General features: G+C 27.7%; 1 protein-coding gene across 4 annotated transcripts in view; it reads left to right on the top strand.

Moving 5' to 3' along the window:
• Positions 1-19,525, top strand: part of Amph (amphiphysin) — a 354,651-nt gene extending 335,126 nt beyond the window's left edge. The window contains exons 6-9 of one of the 4 annotated variants that reach the window (XM_075375036.1): positions 2,603-2,634; positions 8,930-9,280; positions 14,393-14,535; positions 18,925-19,522. In XM_075375036.1, the coding sequence (XP_075231151.1) occupies positions 2,603-2,634; positions 8,930-9,280; positions 14,393-14,535; positions 18,925-19,005 (607 nt within the window). In that variant the 3' untranslated portion in view covers positions 19,006-19,522. Of the gene's footprint in view, positions 1-2,602; positions 2,635-8,929; positions 9,281-14,392; positions 14,536-18,924 lie in introns of all 4 variants that reach the window. The other 3 variants (XM_075375033.1, XM_075375035.1, XM_075375037.1) reach the window with 3 other exon arrangements.
• Positions 19,526-21,577: the final 2,052 nt, after the last annotated feature.

Raw genomic sequence — 21,577 nt, forward strand, 5'->3', positions numbered from 1 at the left:
AGAACGATGCCAATTGTAAGATAGTAGTGAACCAATAAATACATAATTGTGAGTGCTTTGTGTGTCTAAATTATTGTGTATTAGATATTTACAACTTTATTTCTTTTAATTAATTGTTAGTTACAAAGTGCCTAAAGTTTGTTTAAGTCATCCTAACAATTTTTGTTATGTATGTGGTGAAGTGATACTCAAGCCTCAAACGCGAAAGCTTACTCCATTAGTAAAAAACTATTATGAACTTTATTTTGGGTGTAAAGTCAGAAATTAAACAAGGGCCTGTGCCCCATATATCTGTTATTTATCGTATTCTAGGCTTCTGAGAGCATGGAAAAATGGCATATGTCATTTACTATCCTTATGATTTGGTGGGAACCCAAGATCACTCTTCTGACTTAATTCTGCTTAACAAACATTAAAGGGATTACGTTAAAATCAAAACATACAGTGGTATGTTTGCCCTAACTTGCAATCTGCAATGAGACCAGTTCCACACTGCGAAGAATTGCCCATACCAAAGCCTCCAGAACATGTGATATTAAATGAAGAGAGTTCAGAGTCTGATGGAAGTAAGGAAGAAAAAGAAACAGATTCTGGTGATACAACTTTTTGACAAAGCAGTTCATCTGAACCTCATTTACTGACTCAAGAAAATTTTAACGATCTCATACGAGATTTAAAGTTATGCAAAAAAACAGTCAGAAATGCTTGCTTCCCGGAAAAAGGGTGGACTCTTCTTCAAAAGAATCAAAGATATATACTAATCATAATCGTCATTCTGAATTTAAAGACTATTTTTCTCAAGATAATGACTTAGTGTTTTGTAATGACATTTTTCTCTAATGAAGACACTTTGTAATAAACATAACCTAACAGAATGGCGCTTGTTCATTGATTCCTCTAAAGTTAGTTTAAAAGCTGTGCTTCTGCACAATGACAATAAATTCCCATCAGTACCTTTGGCTCAAAGGAAATACCTTTTGGAAGGTATAACCACGGAATTAGTAAGGAAAAGTTTTAAAAAATGCGGAATATCTAATGAACTTGATTGTAGTGAAAACGATCGATCACCTTTGGCAGAGCGACGTGGAGATTACCGGTAACTCTTCTACAGACATTGACAGTGACAGTGATTAATTAAAAATAAAATCCCATATTAAAAAATGTATTGAAATGATCCTTTTCAACTGATACTTTCTTTTTATTTTACTGGCCTACTGATTCTGAACTAAACTAGTACTTAGGGTAATTAATTATTAATGTAGTATTAATATTTTAATTTAAATGAACGAATTAAATGCTTTACTTTCTGAACATTTTCGTATTTACGTATTTTTTTATCATATCTGTTGCACTTTAAAATATCGGTATATAAATGAGTTTTGTTTTTAGATTTTGGGTCTGGAAAATCGAGGTGCGGAGCTTATTCAGGGGTGGGGGTTACTCGAATAAATACGGCAGTTGCCATATTCTAACTGAATATTTGGACATATGCGGTTTTCACCAGATCTTGACGTTTTGATACCTAATTAACACAAAAAACTGATAGAAATTTTCTGGATGTTGATGTTTGTGTATATGCATAAATGCATGCATGTGTGTTCGTGTTGGCCTCTAAATCACCTTATATATTCAGAACTACTGGACCAATTTTGGAGAAACTTAGTCAAATTACTTCTATATATGTGGTATTGGTGCCATTAAATTTTCAACTTAAAATGTCAACGGGTGAGGCTGTAGAGCAAGGTCACCCACAGTAACTCTAGATTTAAGATCATATTTAATTCATTTTTTAATTAAGGTCATATTTTTCTTAGGCACATTTGTTAACAATTAAAAAATAACAAAAAAACAAATTTGCAAAATCACACCCCACCCCAAAAAATGCTGTTGTAGTTGTCTGCTATGTTGTGACGTCACAGGTGAGTGATAAAATTAAGTAAGTGAATAATATTTAAAGTTTTAAAAAGTAACTCGGTCTGATTGGATCTCAAACTTGATAACCCTGTTGACTCAGTACCTGATGCGTTAAGCCTTGGCTATACCAGTCTGCTAACCGTATAAGTGGAATTTATTCTATATAAGTTGTGAAATTGCATTATTTTAGTTAGTGCCGACTGTCGCCGCTATTACCGCTATACCCGTGCAAATTAAATACAGTATGCATGCGTGCTTTAGTTAAAATCATTGAATTAAATAAACAAAAAGATATTATATTAAGATATATTATATTTAAATAAAATGATAAACATTTTAAATTAAGTTTTTGTGTGCGTGTGTGTGCATGTGTGTAAGCCATGCATCAGAAACAACCCACAGTTGTAGGAATGAGGTACTTTGTAAATGTAATTTGCACTATTTTGTGTAAGTTTTCTTTAAATAACTTGAAACTCATGAATAGAATCAGCTGTAATATGGTATAAAACTTACATAAATATGTAAGTTTTACTTACGTAATTTACTTTTTTTGTAAGTATTAAGTTATAATTTCAAAGATAAGCCCTTATCTTTTCTAATAACTACTTTAAGTATGTTCATGATTTTTTTCTTTAATAATCATGGTAATTAATTGGGTAAATTAAATTGTTTTATTAATATGTTTCAGAAATAAAGTTGGATCACCTACACCGACAACTGGTAAGTATAATATTATAATTTATGTGTATTTTAAATCATTCTCATTGATTTTATTACTGATCATTTTTATAGAAAAAGTTATGTGCATATGTTTTTATACACACTAAATTATTTACCTAATATTAATCTTTCATAGGTTTAATGTTTCCTTTTCTTCAGTTTTGTGTTTTTTAAACTAATTTTTCTAACACATTAATTTTGTTTTCTTATTTTTTTTACTTTTGAATATGTGATTTTTTTTGATTTTGTTATTTTATTTTAAATTGTTAAAATCTTTACCTTTTATTGCAATTTAATTAAAAGAAATATGTATAAAAAAATAAAAGGTAGCAAAGTTTTTTTGAGGTGAAGCTATCTTTCATCATACATTAAACAGCTCTTGATGGTGTGTAAATGAGAAATTCTTTTGTGTATTTTTTTATCTTTTAATTTATTATGAATAATATTTTTTATTTCAGTATTTTATTCTTTTTTAATATAAAAAATATGTTCATACACTTATTTTGTTGCTGCATACACACTGTAAAATATAAAACATTTATTTTGTGATAGATGTGTGAACTAGAAACTACTGACTTAAGTGTATTATTCCTCTTAAAACTTTTTATTCTACAAAGAACAAACTGTATGAATATCTGAAATTGTTTAAAACAATACTGGGTTTTATCACTATTACTATTTTAACTGTAATATGTCACAAAAATATTAACCCTTACGGCCTCAAGCCTATTTTGTAAGTACTAGTTAAAAGCCTCAAGCACGTTTTTCAGAAAAAGTAGATGTTTGGTAGAAATGCCACAGAAATACACGATACAATATACAATACAATACACGATACAATATACACGATAAAATTATGAAAAAAATTGTAATTACTCAGTAAACTATGTAGATTGTGGTGCTGCAATCCAAAATGTTGTTACACCCTTGATTAATTATTTAAAAAATAAAATTCAACTTTTTTTCATTAAAAAAAAAAAAAATACTGAATTTGTTCTTTAATTGAAAAAAATCCTTGCAATTTATATCTAATCTATCACTGTTTCTAAAAACCAAACTTATTTGTGAACAAAATAAAAAAATTTCACTTAAAAATTCATATTATTTACAGTTATTGAAATTTTTGTGTTACCATTTTTTTGTGACATTTATGCTTTGAAATTTCAAAATAATTCTAAAATGGTGCGCTGAAAACATTTTACCAAACCGAGGGGTTGCCTGTGATGATACTGTACTCCAGTAACTCTAATATTTCTAATTATCCCCATATTCAGTATGCAAGCTATAAAACCTTTCATTTCATAAATGGTAATATTTTTCCATTTTCGGTATGGTTCAGACAGCCTATCTCTATTTGCATTTAAATATTCATTGGCTGATCTATTTGTTTCTTTCACCATCAGTTCAAATAAATTAAATGTAAATAATAAATAAAAATAAATTATAGTTGTGGAACCTGGATTAGGCATATGTTTTGGGCCGGGGAGTTCCAAAAATTGATGTGAAAGAGAGACATTATCTTCCGGTTCAATGATGTTTCTGCATGCCTCATCTTCTTCTGAATCCCCATCACTATCGCTTGTGATTAATTCATCATCTTCTTCAGCCCCACTGTCACTAGATAATTTGAAATCGCTATCAGTATCATCTACAAAAAAGTTATTAATTTCTGCATCGGTAAGACATTACTAGGCCCGGACATTGTAGAAAAAAAAACACCGAACTAACGAATAAATCTGAATATTTTACGGATCACAGTAACTAAAACTACAACTAACACTATAATTGAAACTCTAATTTAAAAAAATAATATTATAATACCTATAAAAAATCCCTTTTAAATGCACGGAGTAACCAAAACATAACCATGAATGCACGGAACAAACTTCTGTTTACATCAGAGATTATCGGAATTTTGAATTTGATTATTCTCTAAAATACGTATCGTAAAATGAAAACAACCTACACTATCGATATGTACGAATTGTAAGCTTTAAGAAAAGGCGATCTAGCAGTAAAGAAATATATGAGCATAACAACTACATACCGATATATCGTATGGGTGAGACTTTTAGCACAATCACTCATGTACGATATATCGTTACCTTGAGGCTCTAAGGGTTAAAACTTATATCTTCCAAACATATTTAAAACAAAAGAATAACTTCTAGGTAAAATATATTAATGTACATGTATACAAACTATAGATCATCTGTTGCTCCTGAATGGCAATTACATTTAGGAAAAAAATACCCAAGATGGAAAAAGTTTTAGAATGATATTTCCTATCAGAAAACTACATGAAAAATATATATTATAATGGAAAAAATTATATTTGTATTGTATTGGCTTTTCATCCTTAAGAGATTCTAGTTTGTGAACAGTGGCAATTAGGGAAAAATATTGAAATCTACAAAAGTCTTAAAATTGTTTTCTATCAAAAAATAGCAAAAAAAAAAAAAAGTTGCTATTTAAAGAAGTAAAGCTGGCCATTGCATTGGAAAAACAGACATGAATTGTAAAATACCAGTATATACTTTTAATGCTTAGAGAAAAATAAAGTTCACACATTTAAAGATTTTTTTGTGGCAAACTTAAAATGGACAATTATTATTTATAAAACTTGGAATGAAATGCTTCCAGTAGGTAAAGAACTATACTTTAGTTCGGAGAATAAAGCAATCTTCCCTTCTGGTAAAAATTTGGTTTAAAAAATGTTTAATTATTTGAACTTTCTAATCTTTTTTCTTCAGTTGAAAACATTACTTCATTTATAAAATACTTTCTTTTGAGCAATAATAGTTAAGTCTTTTTAGTTCACTTTTAATTTATACCATTAAAGATTTATTTTTCTTTCACTTTAATTAAATACAGATTTAGTTACTTAGAAATTAACTTCATTGTATAATAATTGGTGATGTTTTTCTAATATTGATTGTTTCCTGTGGTGGTATGTGTATGTCAATGAATTCTTATATATTTCTTTAGAAAAAAACTTAAACATATTGAATAATATTATGCTAATAAATCACTTCTCAAATCGCTTGAACAATGCAAGGTTATATATTATCAACTGTGTATATGAGTATTAAATTTCACATATGCAATTCAAGCACAACAAATCTATTTTGTTTTTTTGTTTTTTTTTTCAAAATATTAGTTCATGGTAATAATTATAGGTGGAAAAGAATTGGTCACTAGCCTGTAATTTGGTTGAGGTCACTTCTTTACTACTTCATGGGGTTTATGTTAAAGTGATTAAGCATCTAATAGGTAATATCATCAACTTAAATACTGATGATAATAATATTAAAAATATCTCTTTTAGAAGTCACTGATCATTTTCATCTAATCTTTATTCCACATAATTTAACTTTTAAAAATGTTGGTCATTGAAACTAAATAAATTTACGATTAAATATAGAACAGGAATGTACATTGAAATTAATCATATAATGTAAATATGACATCATGTAATTGTTTGCACTGAACAAGACATTTTTAGACCACATTAAGGTTAATATGAGGAAGGGCTTCTAACTATAAAAATCTTGCTAAATCCCAGTCACTTTGGTCCAGAAGAACCTCGAAAAAAAATGTATAAAGAATAGGATAAACATGTTTTATAATAACTGTAGATAGTGTTGTGAGAGGTGGCTGAAATGTAATGCACATTGCTCATAACTCACAAATGAAAAGACATAATCAAATGAAACAAATATAACACGAAAGAACATTTTATTTAATTCATAAACTTACATTTATTTTTCCATGTAGACACTATTTACAAGCTACACATTTCTCGATGAAGAATGCTGACAGTCATTTGTTGATCCATGACCTCACTGCTTTTTTTAGTTCATCATCTATGGTAAAATGAATACCCTTAATATTCTCTTTTAATTGCAGAAAGAAGTAAAATAACAGGATACCAAACCTGGCGAGAGTGGAGGGTGTGGAATTGATATAAATTTCAATTTCACAAGAGGCTCAGTGGTTGCATGTGATGTGTATAACTGAACATTATCATATTGCACAATTATTGGCTCTGTGGATTGTCAAACACAACACTACACACAAGCCTTCTAAGATGTTTTAACATCTTTAAATATTGCACAAAATTTACAGTTGACCTGGCTTCATTGTAGTCAGTCATATATATGTGTTTGTAATCCAAAAACATTGCCAAGGGAATTTTTTGTAGAGGATTATGTTATGAATTTTTTTTTATTGTGGCAAACTGTAGTGCCAGTATTCCATGCTCTGCTATTTTTCTACTGGGTCATAATGATGCACCAGAGATTGATCTTGCCATAATATTAAAAAGGAAGTCATCTTCTTCATCACGATAATGTTTCACGACATTCCTTTTGTTATTATTTGGTTTTTATTTGTTTACATGGCACTCATCATAAACAGATTTTACAGTAGCCAGCTGTGTAATAATGTGTCCTATTCATTCTTTTGATATACATATTAGGGAGGCAATGCATTCTTTTGTTGTATGATTGTCATTTTGAAGCAATTCATTCACCTTCTTTTGGTGCTTCTCAGCGGTAACAGAAAATCATCAGTGCTTCTCATCCGGTTGACCTCTGCAAAGTTCATATTCAGTATCCATTTTACCAGCTTCTGATGGCATGAAGTTCACAGTACTTCAGTTAACAGTTTTCACCATAAACGGCTTTTAAATATGATGAATATTACTAGCCTTCACCTCTTTTGTTGTTAACAATTCAATCACTGTTCTCTTATACTGTTTTAGATGCATTGACAAAGCAGCTATATTCAACTCCATAGTAATGGTAACTACAGAAAATGGGAGAAACTTGGGTGAACAAGTTTTTGAACATTAGTTAGAGGGAAATGAAATAACTAGATGGCAGCACTTTTTTTATGCAACATCATTTTGTTCTCCCATTACATTCCAGTGTGCATTATATTTCAGCCGCCCCTCATACATTAGGGAAATTTTGATGAATTTATTATTATGTGCATAATCAGGATTGACAATTTACTATTTTGGAAATATATAGAACATCTAGAGGTTTGGGTAGGGTTGTCTGATGATATCAACCATTTATATTCAAACAAATCTGCAAAGTTGACTAAAAATTAAAGATGAAATAGCATGTGAGATGTTCTTTCATCACTTGTTTATGGACAGTAGACACCTAATAGTTGTGACTAATACCTATATAAGGAAATAAATAGAGTAAAATACTAAAGGAATAAAAAAAAAAGTTTTGATTGTTATGTATGCTGAAATTCAGTATTGTGAAGTTCAGTGTTCAGTTTGCTCTAAAGAGAATATCTTTTATTTTGGAGAAAAATTAATGAACCATTATACTTTACTGAATCAAGAAATAAATATTTATTTTATAAAAAACACCACAAAATGTTGTCAAGCAGAATGGAATTCTAGTGAAGATCTTCAGCAAAATCTAATTGGAAAAATACATGGAAGAGTGAGGTAATGCAGGTCTTGGAAACAGAAGAAACAATTGTATGAATGAAAATATAATAGAAGAAGAAGAAGAAATAATTTGAGGTGGAACCATTGTGTTCAATTCAGAGAAGTTTCAATTTAATTCAGAAGGAACATGTATGATTAGAGGTTGCACTGAGCAGAAATTATTATTATTATTAGAAATATCTTATGATGATTCACTTTTATTTTAGTACAGTAATAATCTTAGAATTGAAGAAAGTACATTAATAGTAGTACATAAATTAAATATCAAGACTAAAATCATGTCAAAAGTTAAAAAAATGAAGAAAGGTATTTTCACAAAGCTTAACCTAACATCGCTGAGTGTCTTTTAGCCATTGCTTTTTATTTGATTTTATCTCTTATAATATTATTAATGATGTTACAAAAATGTAGGGGGAAAAAAACCATAGAATAATTTTCATTTTAGCTTCAAAATATTGTTAGTCATTTTAGTCAGTTTTAACTAGATTCAGCCTAAACATTTTGAATTAGAAAGCCCTCACTCTGTCACTGAACCATTCAGATTACATAATCCTAAAATGTTCAGATTTTATTAAAACAAGATTTTCTCATTTTTATCTCTTTGTTTAAATGTATAGTGCATACTACCACTAGGTATACAATCTAAGTTTTAGTGTTACTAAATACAAGAAATAATCAGTTAATATGTAGCATGTATTTTAGTTTATTAAATTGGTGAAGTGTTGCAATGTCAGTGTTATATACTAACACAGCTTTGTATATAGCTATAAGTTAGTATATAGTCTGCATTATTAGTGTGACTAACGTGTCTGTGTCAAGTATGGTTTGTCCCTGCAGTTGAGGAATTGTCACCACCTCCTTCTCCCGTAAAGGATGATTCAGTAGTAAGTGCCGACTCGCCTCCCCCAATAAATACAACAACAACCACTAATGGGCATGCTTCCTCTCCTTCACCGACTCCTACTTCTCCTAACAATTCTGTCAATATCACATTGATGACAACGACTGCTACCACCACAATAACCGATACCAGTCCAACAGTGCGAGTAACTAATGGCACATCATCACCTCCTCCTGCTGAAGGAACGCCATCAAGTCCTGACAAGAATGAATTAAACGACGTGAATCATAGTAAACAACAGGTTGAGGAACTCTACGACATACCATCCGGTAAGTCCTAAAAATAATCCTAAAATAAAATCTGATTCTTCAACTTTTATAAGTATATATATATTTGTATTATTAAATCTAGTATACTTGTTCCCGTAATGTTTGAGTTTTTCTTACATAAAATATTACACTTACCTAATTATTAGACAACGTCCTATTCACTTAAATTTATCCATAGTTATGCTCCATGGTAGAAATTTTTGGAATACAAGATTCTAGGATTCAAACATAATTTTATCATAATGAAAAAAAAATTATTCCTGAATTTCCTTAGCATTGTTAACATCTTGAAACAGACATTATACACTGTACAAAATTGATTTTTGGTATTTGATTACTTAATTTGTCCTCATTGAAAAGATATAAATATTTTTAATTTCTAACATAGTTATTTAAATCTTTTGAGTTTCACTTGCATGTATTTTGTAGTGATCAGATTTCTAGTGAATTTGCAATAATTATTTTACACGTAGGCTTGTTTAGTTAGTATTGTTATAGTGATTAAATGATGAAATATATTTTTAAAATGCTAATTAGTTACAAAGAATTATTTTTTAAAAATAACTTTTCTTAACCAAAATACATAAGATTTGGAAAATGGATGATAATTACAAAATAATTGGTCGAAAATATAAACAAAAAAGTAGAGCTAGGCAGTGAGAAAATAATAGTTATTAAGAGCTAGGGCTTAAGAATTTTTTACTTATACATTTTGTGAATATCTATTAATTAATATGCCCTCCTTTATTCTTCTTAATCACTTCACATACATGATTTGGCATTGATTCATATTATACTACACATTTTTTTTCATTATGAAATCATATCGATTGCATTAACGAGGTCAATTTTTGTGGAACAGTACATTTTGAGAATCGTTTTTTGACTATTGCCTGAAGATCTTCAATCAGGTTTAAGTCTGAGGAGTTGCCTGACTGTGGGAGCAGTTTAATGTTTTGTTCTTTAAAAGTTTTTCCACTTTTTTGGCAGTATAACATGACGCCAAATCTCATTGGAATACTCTGTTGCTTTGTCCAAATTTGTTTGAAGTTGTATCACAACCCTTATCCCTCAGAATCTTGATATATCCGTTACGTTTCAACATGCTGTCTACTTAAAGTAATGAACAAGATCCTAAAAAAAATGTGAAACAGCCCTAAAACATTTTTTCTGGAGATGTTTATCTGATAGCTGGATATGAGGGGCAGTAATGTATTTTCATCTGATGCTTTTCTAACATGTGGAACCCCTTGCTCCTGAACATAAATATGTGACTCATCATGAAACAGAACATTTTTCCAGTTTTCTTTGGTCCAGTTAGCTTTGGCCCATAAGAGCTTCTTTTTTTTTGCGCACTGCTAATCTTGAAGAAGTCGCGTCATGTGTAAATCGGTTCTACTGGCTGCTAATTCATGATTTACCTTTTTCTCACTTATAACCAATCTTGTGTTGGAGTAGGTTTTCTTTTACAGCCACATTTGCATTTACTTTGAGGTGAAAAGGAACCAGTTTCTTTAATCTTCTCCCATCACAACGATCCGCGCTTGATTAGCGCTCCGCGAAAATATGTTGGTATCTGATTGCTTCCCTTCATAGTCTTATGCTACCTTCTTGTGAAAAAAATTTCAAAAAATTACAGTATATTAGAGATTTAACAGATTCTGACAAAAAAAAAACCTTACGATTGGATATTTTTTATGCCTGTAACAACAAAAAAAATTGAACCGTATAAAAATTACGATAGTTTAATTGCAGAAATTTTTGCGCATTTCTACCACGTTTTTTATTAGCAAATTTTTTTTTTTTTTTTATTTGTGTTTATGAAACATAGTTTGCTGATTTAAAAAATAATACTTTCAAGCAAATCGGTTGAAAGTTGGGCAAAATATGATGAAAAACCCGTGTAAATAAATCACAGATTAATTAGCATATCAATTTTGAGAAATTTTTATAGTTATTTATTTTTTCTTAGCGTTACATATAATGTAAAAATTTTTTTTTAAATTATAAGACTTTCTAAGAGCATTTATTACGTGAAAAAAATTTTTTTTACAACAGAGTATTGCTATTACACACCGGGAGGGGGAAGTTCATGAAACGCATAAATAATTACCCCAGTAATTACAAGCTATTCGGTACAAACAACAGGTATTTTTTATGTTATTATATATATATAATCGTAATATATATATAATATAGAAAATAAGAAATTACGAGCGCGCACTAGTTTTTACCCCAACACAAAAAAAATCGGTATATGGGAGATTCCCCCAAAAAATAAAAGAATGAAATAGATGACAAATAATAAATAACCTAAACAAATAAAATGAAGTAATAAATTTATAAATAAAAAGAACTTACCCCTAGTTGGTGATATTTTGGCATGTGTGATACACGAGAAAGCATCCGTCTATGCAGAGTGGTACCTCACAAGCCACACACTTCCAGACTGATCTTACGCGTATGCCGTTTGCTGAGCACACAACGCATTGTCTAAAACTGTTTGTTCCCTCACGTTTAGGAAAATGTCTTGCTTCACAACTTTCAAGACGTAAAAATTCACTTCTTCACAAAACTCTATTTATAAAGTAAAAATTGCTGAATAACTAAAGAACAATAACCTAACATTATAAAGACAACTTTAAAAGTGGGTGTGGTCGAGCGGTTTAGTCTCAACATAGAAATAAATAAAAAATTCCCTGTGTTCAGATTAATTTGTTGCACGCTGTTGTACTTTTTATAAGAAATCCAATCTTTCTATATAAAATATTATGGATTGCTCTGCACAATAAAACACAATTTATTCACTTAATTGCTGAATTTTCTAAATTATTTGTCCAATATTTAGACATATATTAGTAACAGCTAAATATCAACATCACAGAAAGAGAGTCTTTCATCTTATAATCAATGCAGGAAATTAAAAAATTGTGTGATTAAAAATCATGCAGTTGAAAAATCTTAAAAATTGAGCAAAGATTGATACAAGCATACAAGCGTATTTTTTTCTTTGCATACACACATATCAGTCATTTACAGATATTATTATAAGTATAAATATAAGATAATTACAATTATAATAAGCCATTTTTTATTTATTAATTGTTTTTCCTTTGTATAATGTATATAATGTTCATAAAGTTAATATTTCAGTTTTTGGTTTGGATTTTTTTAATCTGCAGATAAATATATTATTTAGTCCCTTAAACTTAACATAAACTGTTTCTTACTGAATAATATTTTTTCATTCCTATTAAAAATTCTGTAATTGAAAAAACTTATAATATTTTTATTTTTCTCGTTTGTATTAATAACATCTTGTTTTCTAGCAATGATTGTTCTAATTTTTATCTGAATGCATTTTTTTGTTGTGCTATTGATTTGAACTCATATAAACATGACTTTTTTTGTTCTATAGATTTATTTTAAGCCAGATTCATCACTTTTTTTATACCAATAGGAAATAATTTTTTGCCACATAGTTCATTTATTCATTGTTAAATTTATATCAGTGAGTATATGTTGACCTCAACATCAAATATTACTATACTTATTCCTTGATTATAAAGATAAATTTAAAGAAATTTATAAAATTTTGAATGAAAAAAATAAAAATGATTGTTTTTAGTAAGTATTATTTTATCTGTTCAGTTGTTATTAATTATAAATCTCATTCTGAATTTTAGATGATTAAAGTTGGTACCGATGCAAATGAGGCTATAAAGTTATGTATTAATTAAATTTAAGTTTTATTTTGATTGTTTGTATTTAATAGTATTACAACTAACAAAATTTCTATTTTACTTATTCATTAGAAAATTTTTATTTAATATTCTAAAAAAAGTAAGTATAAACAATTTTGTTAATAATTTTATTATTCGTCATTATCACCAGTAAGAACTGAATTCATAATTTTGTTTTTATTCTAGACAAATTTATGTTAAAAATGTTTATATATATTCCATAAAAATTTGGTGTTTTAATTTTTGCATATGTAATAATTGTTTCAAAAAAAAATGTGATACACTCATTTGCTGCTCAACTCTTAACTGCCCAGTTTTTCTTATGAATGAGTGTGTGAATGCTGTCTATGTTTTAGTAGGCCAAGCACACTGACATAACAATATATTTGCTTAGTGAAAAACACTGTTGTAAGAAATCCAAGTTTCATCATTAGTCATGCTATATTCTGCCATTGTGTCTTAACGAAAAATTAGGTGTCAAACAAAATTTTCATGTCCAGCTTGTACAACAATGTTTACAATTAGCAATTTCTATATACTGCACCTTGTTAAATTTTGGAAATTCTGTAGTCTGAATATGAATCGATTTTTAGTTTTCTTGCTGTTTGCCTTCACTTGGTCAACAAGTTCATTGGTTTTATCTTCACTGTTCAATTTAAATCTTTTTACAGCCTTTAATTCAAAATTCCAGCGGCCATAGACTTAACTTTCTTCACTCACTGTAGACCTATATATTTCACATTCAAGAATTGCATTAAGAATTAAATTACAGATTGGACTGCACAATTGGACTCCTTTATTTTACAGCAATCATTACTCGAATCTGCTGAAAAACTGGTTGATGATTTTCCAAACAATCAAAACTGTTATACAATATGATTTACTGTTGCCTATCTACGTTTGTTAACTTATAATTTTTCTTTAGACACAACTTATATCTTTTTACAATTAAATTAAATAACTACATTTGTTGTCTCATTCCCATAGATTATTAAAGTTTCATAGTGTTCACATTATTACAGTATGAGGTATAATACTTTAAACATAATTAAGGAAATAACAATGGGATGCATCATCTTTATGGTAGCTGATCAGCTAATCTTAAAGTTACGTAAAACCGCGATAAAATGTATTTTTTTTAACTTTTAAATGTTTTTTGACTCATTTCCTCTATTTTTTCTGATTAAGTAATCATAAGTAAATCATGAAGATGGTTTTTTTATAAAATATATATATATATATATATATTATATATATATAAAGATATGCTTTCATTATTAATCATTAACTGAAATATTTAAAATTTGAGTTGTACAGTCGAATCTGAATTATATGGTACATGGTCAAATATTTGTATACTATGTTACAGGTGCTACAACTGAAGGACTTCCTCCTGGTGTTTTATATCGTGTTAAAGCTACATACAAATACACTAGAGAAGATGTTGATGAATTATCGTTTGAAGTAGGTGAAATTATACGTGTTGTTCAGTACGATGATCCAGAAGAACAGGTTTGTTGTTTTACTTATATATAAAATTTTAAGTTAAAGTAATTTATTAAACTCAAAGCTCTACCCCATGAAGAAGTAGAAACAATGGCATTATTAATCTTATTTGTGTTTAAATAAACTGAGTCTTTCTTCCTTATTGATTTTACTCTTCTTATTCAAACAGGTTCATCAGACCTACTTCTACTTTCTAAAGCTACTATGTTTATTTACTAGTAGTCTCTTCCTTTTTTTTAACATTCAATACAAATGATACAGTTTTTTTACAGTACAGATTTATTATTTTTTTAATAAATATCAGTTTTCTTAATGTTATCTGAATGTATTGCGTTGTGTGTACTAATAATTTTAAATTTTTATTTCATACTCTTTGAAAATTATTTACTTTTGTCCAATAAATTAATAAATATTTATAATAATTAATAGTTTTTTATAGGCATTTTTTTTTAGTGATATAATGGCAAAAAAAAACAAAATCAACACTCTTGAAAAAAAGCATATTGTAGAATAACAGGTAGAATTTCTTAGCAGAAATTAGAATTAGATATAAACATAAATAAAATAGCTTCATAATATAGATTTTTTAATTTATATATCGCTAATATTAAGTAAAATAAAATAAAAAAAGATAAGTATTCAAAAAATTAAGAAGTACTACACTGATGTTGAAAAAACTCATAAACGTTCTTACTGGAAATAGAAACATATTTAACTAATTAGATTAACATAAGCATAGATTAAAAGTAATCAACTCCTGTGCTTACCTCCTTAATTTATCAATTTTTTCTATAAAGGCACTGTCAACATTTCAGATTAAAGCAATAGCCATGTGAAAGAACCTCTCTCTTGTCAGCAAAGAGATGATTTACTTGGTTTAGAAGATATCAGATTATAGATTATTAAAATACTAATATGTGAAGCTGGAATTGAAGACCCTTTCTGCCCAAGCCGGTGTTAACTAAAGTGTTTTTTGAAATTTACACTAACATAGGTTTATTGTGTTAAAAAAGAGTATGCTGAGCTCTTTAAAGCTGATATTAAATGAATGTTGATGAAATAAGCTTCTATTGCAAACCTTCGTCATCATTGATCTATAACCCCAAATACAAAAATAGTATGTGTGATTAAAGAAATGTAACTGACTAATAAAACTTTTGTTATTATAAAATATGGAGCAATGCAAAAGCCAAAGTCATCTGAGATACTTTAATTTCATGTAAAGATATACTGAAGGCACATCTAACAATACAGTCATAGTGGAAAGCCTACTGTACTTATAGAGAAGTTTTTAATTTTGATTATTAGTTACATCATAGAACGACATGAAGAACAATTGAAAAAATTAAACAAAAAAAATTCTTATTACTGTAAATTGAAACTACTTTCTTTAACAAAAAAGTATTTATGGGAAGGTACTTCGAATTGGGTATTATTTGCAAGGTGACTCAGTTTTAGCCAGTTAGAGTAAATTTTACAAAAAAATACTATTTTTTGTTCAGTTAGTACACGTAATAACAAAAACGGATTTTTAAAACTTTCTGCTCAGTTAGATATTAGATAAATTGTGTAATTAATAGTCATCTGAAGTTTCATTAGTCTCGGTTGTCAACTGCTCTTTATATGTACTTACAAATTTAAAAAAAAAGGGATCAAATAAAATAAATGTTTTAACAATTATTTCCAGTAAAAATAAAAATTAAACAAGCAGCTTTAATAATTTGTAATAAGGAGCAGTAAAAGGAAATGGAAACCAATTTACATAATTAAATGCTATATGCTGTTAACAGCATACAGCTATTGTATTAAGAAACATTTAGCTATAGCTATGAGTTATTCGGATAATGGCTGCAGGAATTACATTTATAAACAGCTTTAAAAAAAAGGAAATTCTTAATTCATTTTGTATGTGGGTTTTTCTCTTATGTTCAAAAACCCTGATTTTGTTGATTCTTTTATAATTTGTAGAGAAAGTTTCTGGTAGTCCTGGTGTAAGTTTCTTATTGATAACATCAATGGAAAACTTTCTTAAATTAAAAATTCTTTTAAAGTTGTTTAAATTTGTTTATTGTCATTATCATTAGGTAATAATAAATAGCCTAGTCGTTTTGATGTCCAATGTATTTTCTCGTAAAACATCTAGCCAGCCTTAGTAGTTACATTGTTTCTTTGCATTCCTTTTCTGATTTTTTATCAAGAAATTGGTGTCTTGCTTATTGCAGTTTTGATAAAAAGCTTTTTTTAATCCTTTTATTTTTCCTCAGCAATAGCAACGTAACTGTTGCAGCTGCCAAAAGCAGCAACAATAAGCTAGCTGTAAGGTGGAGTATAGTAATTGATAAAATTTTAGATGTGCGAGTTTTTTTAAATTTTGATGTTTCATGATCCTTCTAACAAAAAAACACAAGAAAACCTTTAGAAAATTCCTGAAGAATGCATATATATTAACTCATATATTGGTAAATATCTCCAGACCACCTGAATATTAAGACTTAAAATTTGAATAAAATATTTCTATATGGAATTAATGCCATTAAAGTTAGATGTGGGATAGGGTGTTTGCCTCCATTTTAAAATTACAACTTATTTTTGGGTACATCTCAGGAAATTGAATTTGGTGAAGAGGTAATATTGTATGAGTTATTTTATTTACAGTACTGAAAATTTAACTCAGTTGAACTTAGGAGTGGGAATATAATTAACTTAATTGTCTGAGAAATTTTCTTAAGTATTTCCAAAACAGATTATTAAAAACTCATGGAATTTGGAAAAAAAATTTCATCTATATAAGTTCTAACTTATGTTAAATTTTGACCCAAGCCAACAAGGGCGTACAGCAATAGCCAAAGTGATTTTTTTTTAGATTTTGGTTAATAATTTTAAACCAGTTCTAACCATCAAGCAACAAATTGGGCTAAAGTATTTCTGTACAATTGTATTAAATTTTTGGTCCCTACAGACAAATGGGAAAGATGGTTTCCGATTTGCTTTTTTACTGATATCATTAAGCAGATTTTATATTAAATCGCAAAATTTAATTTAAATGTTTCCTTACATGAAAATCATACAAGATATTAATCTTTATCTGAGATAACATCGACACATTCAACACTATATATCATTAAGTGAAACATTGCCAAAAGCTTTTAAAAACACCCTGTAGAAGTAATCACTGTCTAAAGTCATTTACTAAATTCGTCATCTAAAATTATTTCAATTTTCTATTGTATAGTTGATTTGATTGATTTTAAGTAATAATATTAATACAGTCAGTAATATCTAAAAACTCTATGGTGAAATAAAAAACTACTGACAAAGGCAAAGTCAAAAAAAATTATACAACCACTTCTTGGCCTTTTTAGTTTTATAAAAACAAAAATAACAAAAAAAAATAAAGAAAACAAGATTTTAAAAAATTGGAAATGATTTTAAAAAAAATTAATAAATAAAAAGTAGTTAAATTTCATTTTTTTAAAGTTGGCACCAGATTAAGGGTTGAAAAGTTATTTGTAGTTGGTATTGATTTCAAAATGTTTTAATTTTTAAAAGAATGCATTTTTTTACTGATTTTGATTTTAACTTTATTTATTTTCATAATAGGTATTTATTATTATTATTATTTTTTTTTTTTTTATTTAATTATGTTTAAAATGTAGAAAATCCAAACTGACAATATGTATCGCCCACTAATTGTTTATACAAGGTTACAATAATTGATTAGTAAAAGACTAAAATAACTTTATCAGTTTAATAATATTTTCGTAACAATTTGTATTTGCAAATAAATAAATACTTAACCTGGGACGTAATCTTGCATCAATCCATGGACGTCATCATTCTGTCAAAGCCTGCTGCATCAGTCACATCCAGTGAGATGTGGCTAGTGCATAAATTTTAAATTCATGGCTGTGTGAGAATATATAACGACGATATTACAACACAAAGGCAGAGACAACAAGGTAATGAGGGGTTGATGGACGGCAACGATGAGAAACGAGGACTCCATTGCCCTTGAGCTGTTAAGATCGAGACCAAGCTAGTACCTCCTCATGGGCCCGGTTAGACACAGGCATCTGTTAAAAGAACGAGACCTGGTGTGGGTCCCCTTCGTGGGATACTCTCACATTGGAGGCAAGGAATCAAGACAGCGTCCCAGCCCATAGGGTGGGGTTCAGGAACAACATAGTCGGGCCTGGACACCTTACTCTAGGGGTTAGAGGCAGGCACTGAAATGATCCGTTAGAGTGACAATCCCCTGGACTGTGCTTATGCTTCATGGTGAATCCAGCCCAGGGAGGTTAGGGAAACAAAATAAAAAAAAAAGTAAATAAATAATATTATTATAAATATTTAGAATGCTCATTATTAATTTTTAATCCTGTTTTTGTTTAATAGGAGGAAGGTTGGTTAATGGGTGTAAAAGAATCATCTGGTGAAAAAGGAATGTTCCCAGCAAATTTTACTCGTCCATTGTGAGTCATAATAATTTTCTATCCACCAGATGTGATCAGTTTTTACTTCTCTTTTTTTATTCAATGATATGACAACAAAACTGATTTTGGTGGTTAATGTTATTTATTAGTATATGTATTAATTAATTATGATACAGTAAGTAATCTTCCATCATCTGGTCATTTTTTGAGATCATTTTAGATTGTATCTTAGTTTTAACTGAGATAATATTATTTAAAATAAAAAATATATAAATAAATAATTGTGAATAATGTTATTATTATAAGAACCAATTTTATATCGGTGAATGCCATTTTCTTTACAATTTTACCAAGTATTTTCAACTATTTGACAGTTTATACAGTTATACAGGTTAGTAATTGCTTTCTTAACTTTTTAATTTATTTGTATATTTTATACTCAAATTATATTTTTGTAAAAATATAGACATATACTTTCATACAAGTTGTTTTACTTTTTTTAATTTTATTATATTTTTTTAATTTATAATGTTTTATTATTAATTTTTATTCACAGATTTTCTCAAAACATAAAACAGTTGCTTTTATATAAAATGAAATTTATGACTATGAATCTTTTAATAATTATTTTATTGTGTGATTTTAGATATTTATAATTAATTATTATAAATACATTTTAAAATTGTAATAAACAAGTACCATATTTATAATGTTTTCATAAATTTATTTTTTTATTATTGAATTACATATAAAAAGTTATAATTTTTATTTTTTGGTATATTGTAAATAATAATTATAATTATAAAAATTGACTGGTAATATTTAATAATAGTCTGAAAATATTTTTAATAATTGTTAATATTGCTTGTAATAAATTTATTATATAACATAAACAAAATAGTATGTTGTATTGTGTGTGGATAAACGCATCTGATTAACATAAACATTTTTGAAACAAAGAATAAATAGTTTTGCGATATGTTCTAAAGTATGTATTTTATTGATCTTTTAGGCGTTAAAAACCTCTTTTTAGAAATGTATTATAGTCCCTTTACAGCAAAATTAGATTGCTAATTTTGGTGATTAAGAGCTGGGATTTCATTTTCAAAAATCTTCTTTTTACAAAACAGAAATCAGTAGTCGAGTTTAACTGAAGTAAAACTAGAGTATATTTAAATTATGGTTTTCCTACTGGAAAACTTTTTCAGTGGAAAATGGTTTATAGGTTGTTTATTTTTTTGTCAATTTTCTTCAAAAAATTTTCATCATAGATAACTTAGAATTTAATTTAATTTTCTCATATATTGATTAAATTTTTCCACACTACCTTAGTACTGTAAAACTTCTTGTAACAAAAGTAATATTATGGCAAACACATCTTGCATAATGAAATTCCTAATATAAATAAATCCTTTTTTTGTAATTTATTACTTACTTTAAATTACAATTATTTAATACTCTACATTGATCCATTAATATGTTATTTATTTATTCATAGAGTATAACATTTACTGGAATTTTCTTAAAAATTGTAAAAACAGTTAAAGTGAAATGTAGAATTTAAAAAAAAATGTATAAAATTTTTAATGACAAACTGAATCAAATTTTTTTTTAATATAGTTTTTTTAAACTTACATAATGTTTTAAGTCACTTTTGTTGCTACTTCAGTGACAATGAATAAAAATGTTCTTTTTCACCCATCATGAACAAAAACATTAAAATTAAAATAAAGCACATACCATATACATATGTACATTAGTTAAATTTTTTGTTGAAGAATAAAGGAAAAATTCTAAAAAGAATATACAGTAGTTTTTTTTATAATAATAAAAATTGCTTAATTAGAATTTTTATTTCCAAACATGAAATTCAAATTTTGGAGGTAATATGATTTTACTTATTTTTTTTTTTTCAACATTTGAATAGTTTTTAAATATAGATTTATTTTTTTGAAAAAATGTCAATCGATTTCGTTAGGTATATGAAATTAGTTGATAATATCATTATTTTTTTTAATCATGCAAGAAAGATGTTGTATAAAAAAAATTTTCTTTCTTTCACTTCTTAACATGAAAGAAAAATAAATCTTACAATATTTTTACTGGATATGCAGCTATAGTTGACATTAGAAAACAGTCTTAATGTATAAGTAATTTAAAATTTTTATATTCATAAAGTTTTTTTTAAAAATTGATCATTTATTCACCAATTAATTATTGGTTTAATGTGCTATAATTCAATATATCAAAGAAAAATATTTTACCATAATTTGGTATAGTATATATCGAATTGGTATGAAGTATACTTACTTTGAGTCTTTTATTCCCATGATTTTTAAATAATCTTTTTTATGTTGTTATTCATTGATTATTATCAAAATATTAGTACTATAAATGAACTTAACAAAATTTTCTTAAAAATCCATTAAATGTCAACTTAATGGCTTGTAATTTGTTTTTTGGTTAAAATGAATTTGACAAGGACCAACTTTATTATAATAGATATATGCAACTTAATTTGGAATCTTTGTTTCCAAATTAAAGGACTTTCTTTCCATATAATATTTAAGAGAAAATTTTGCTAATATATATTACCTCATAGCAGTGATAAAAGA

This window comes from Lycorma delicatula, chromosome 9 (genome assembly GCF_047948215.1).
Source record: "Lycorma delicatula isolate Av1 chromosome 9, ASM4794821v1, whole genome shotgun sequence".
Taxonomy (NCBI): Eukaryota; Metazoa; Arthropoda; class Insecta; order Hemiptera; family Fulgoridae; genus Lycorma; species Lycorma delicatula.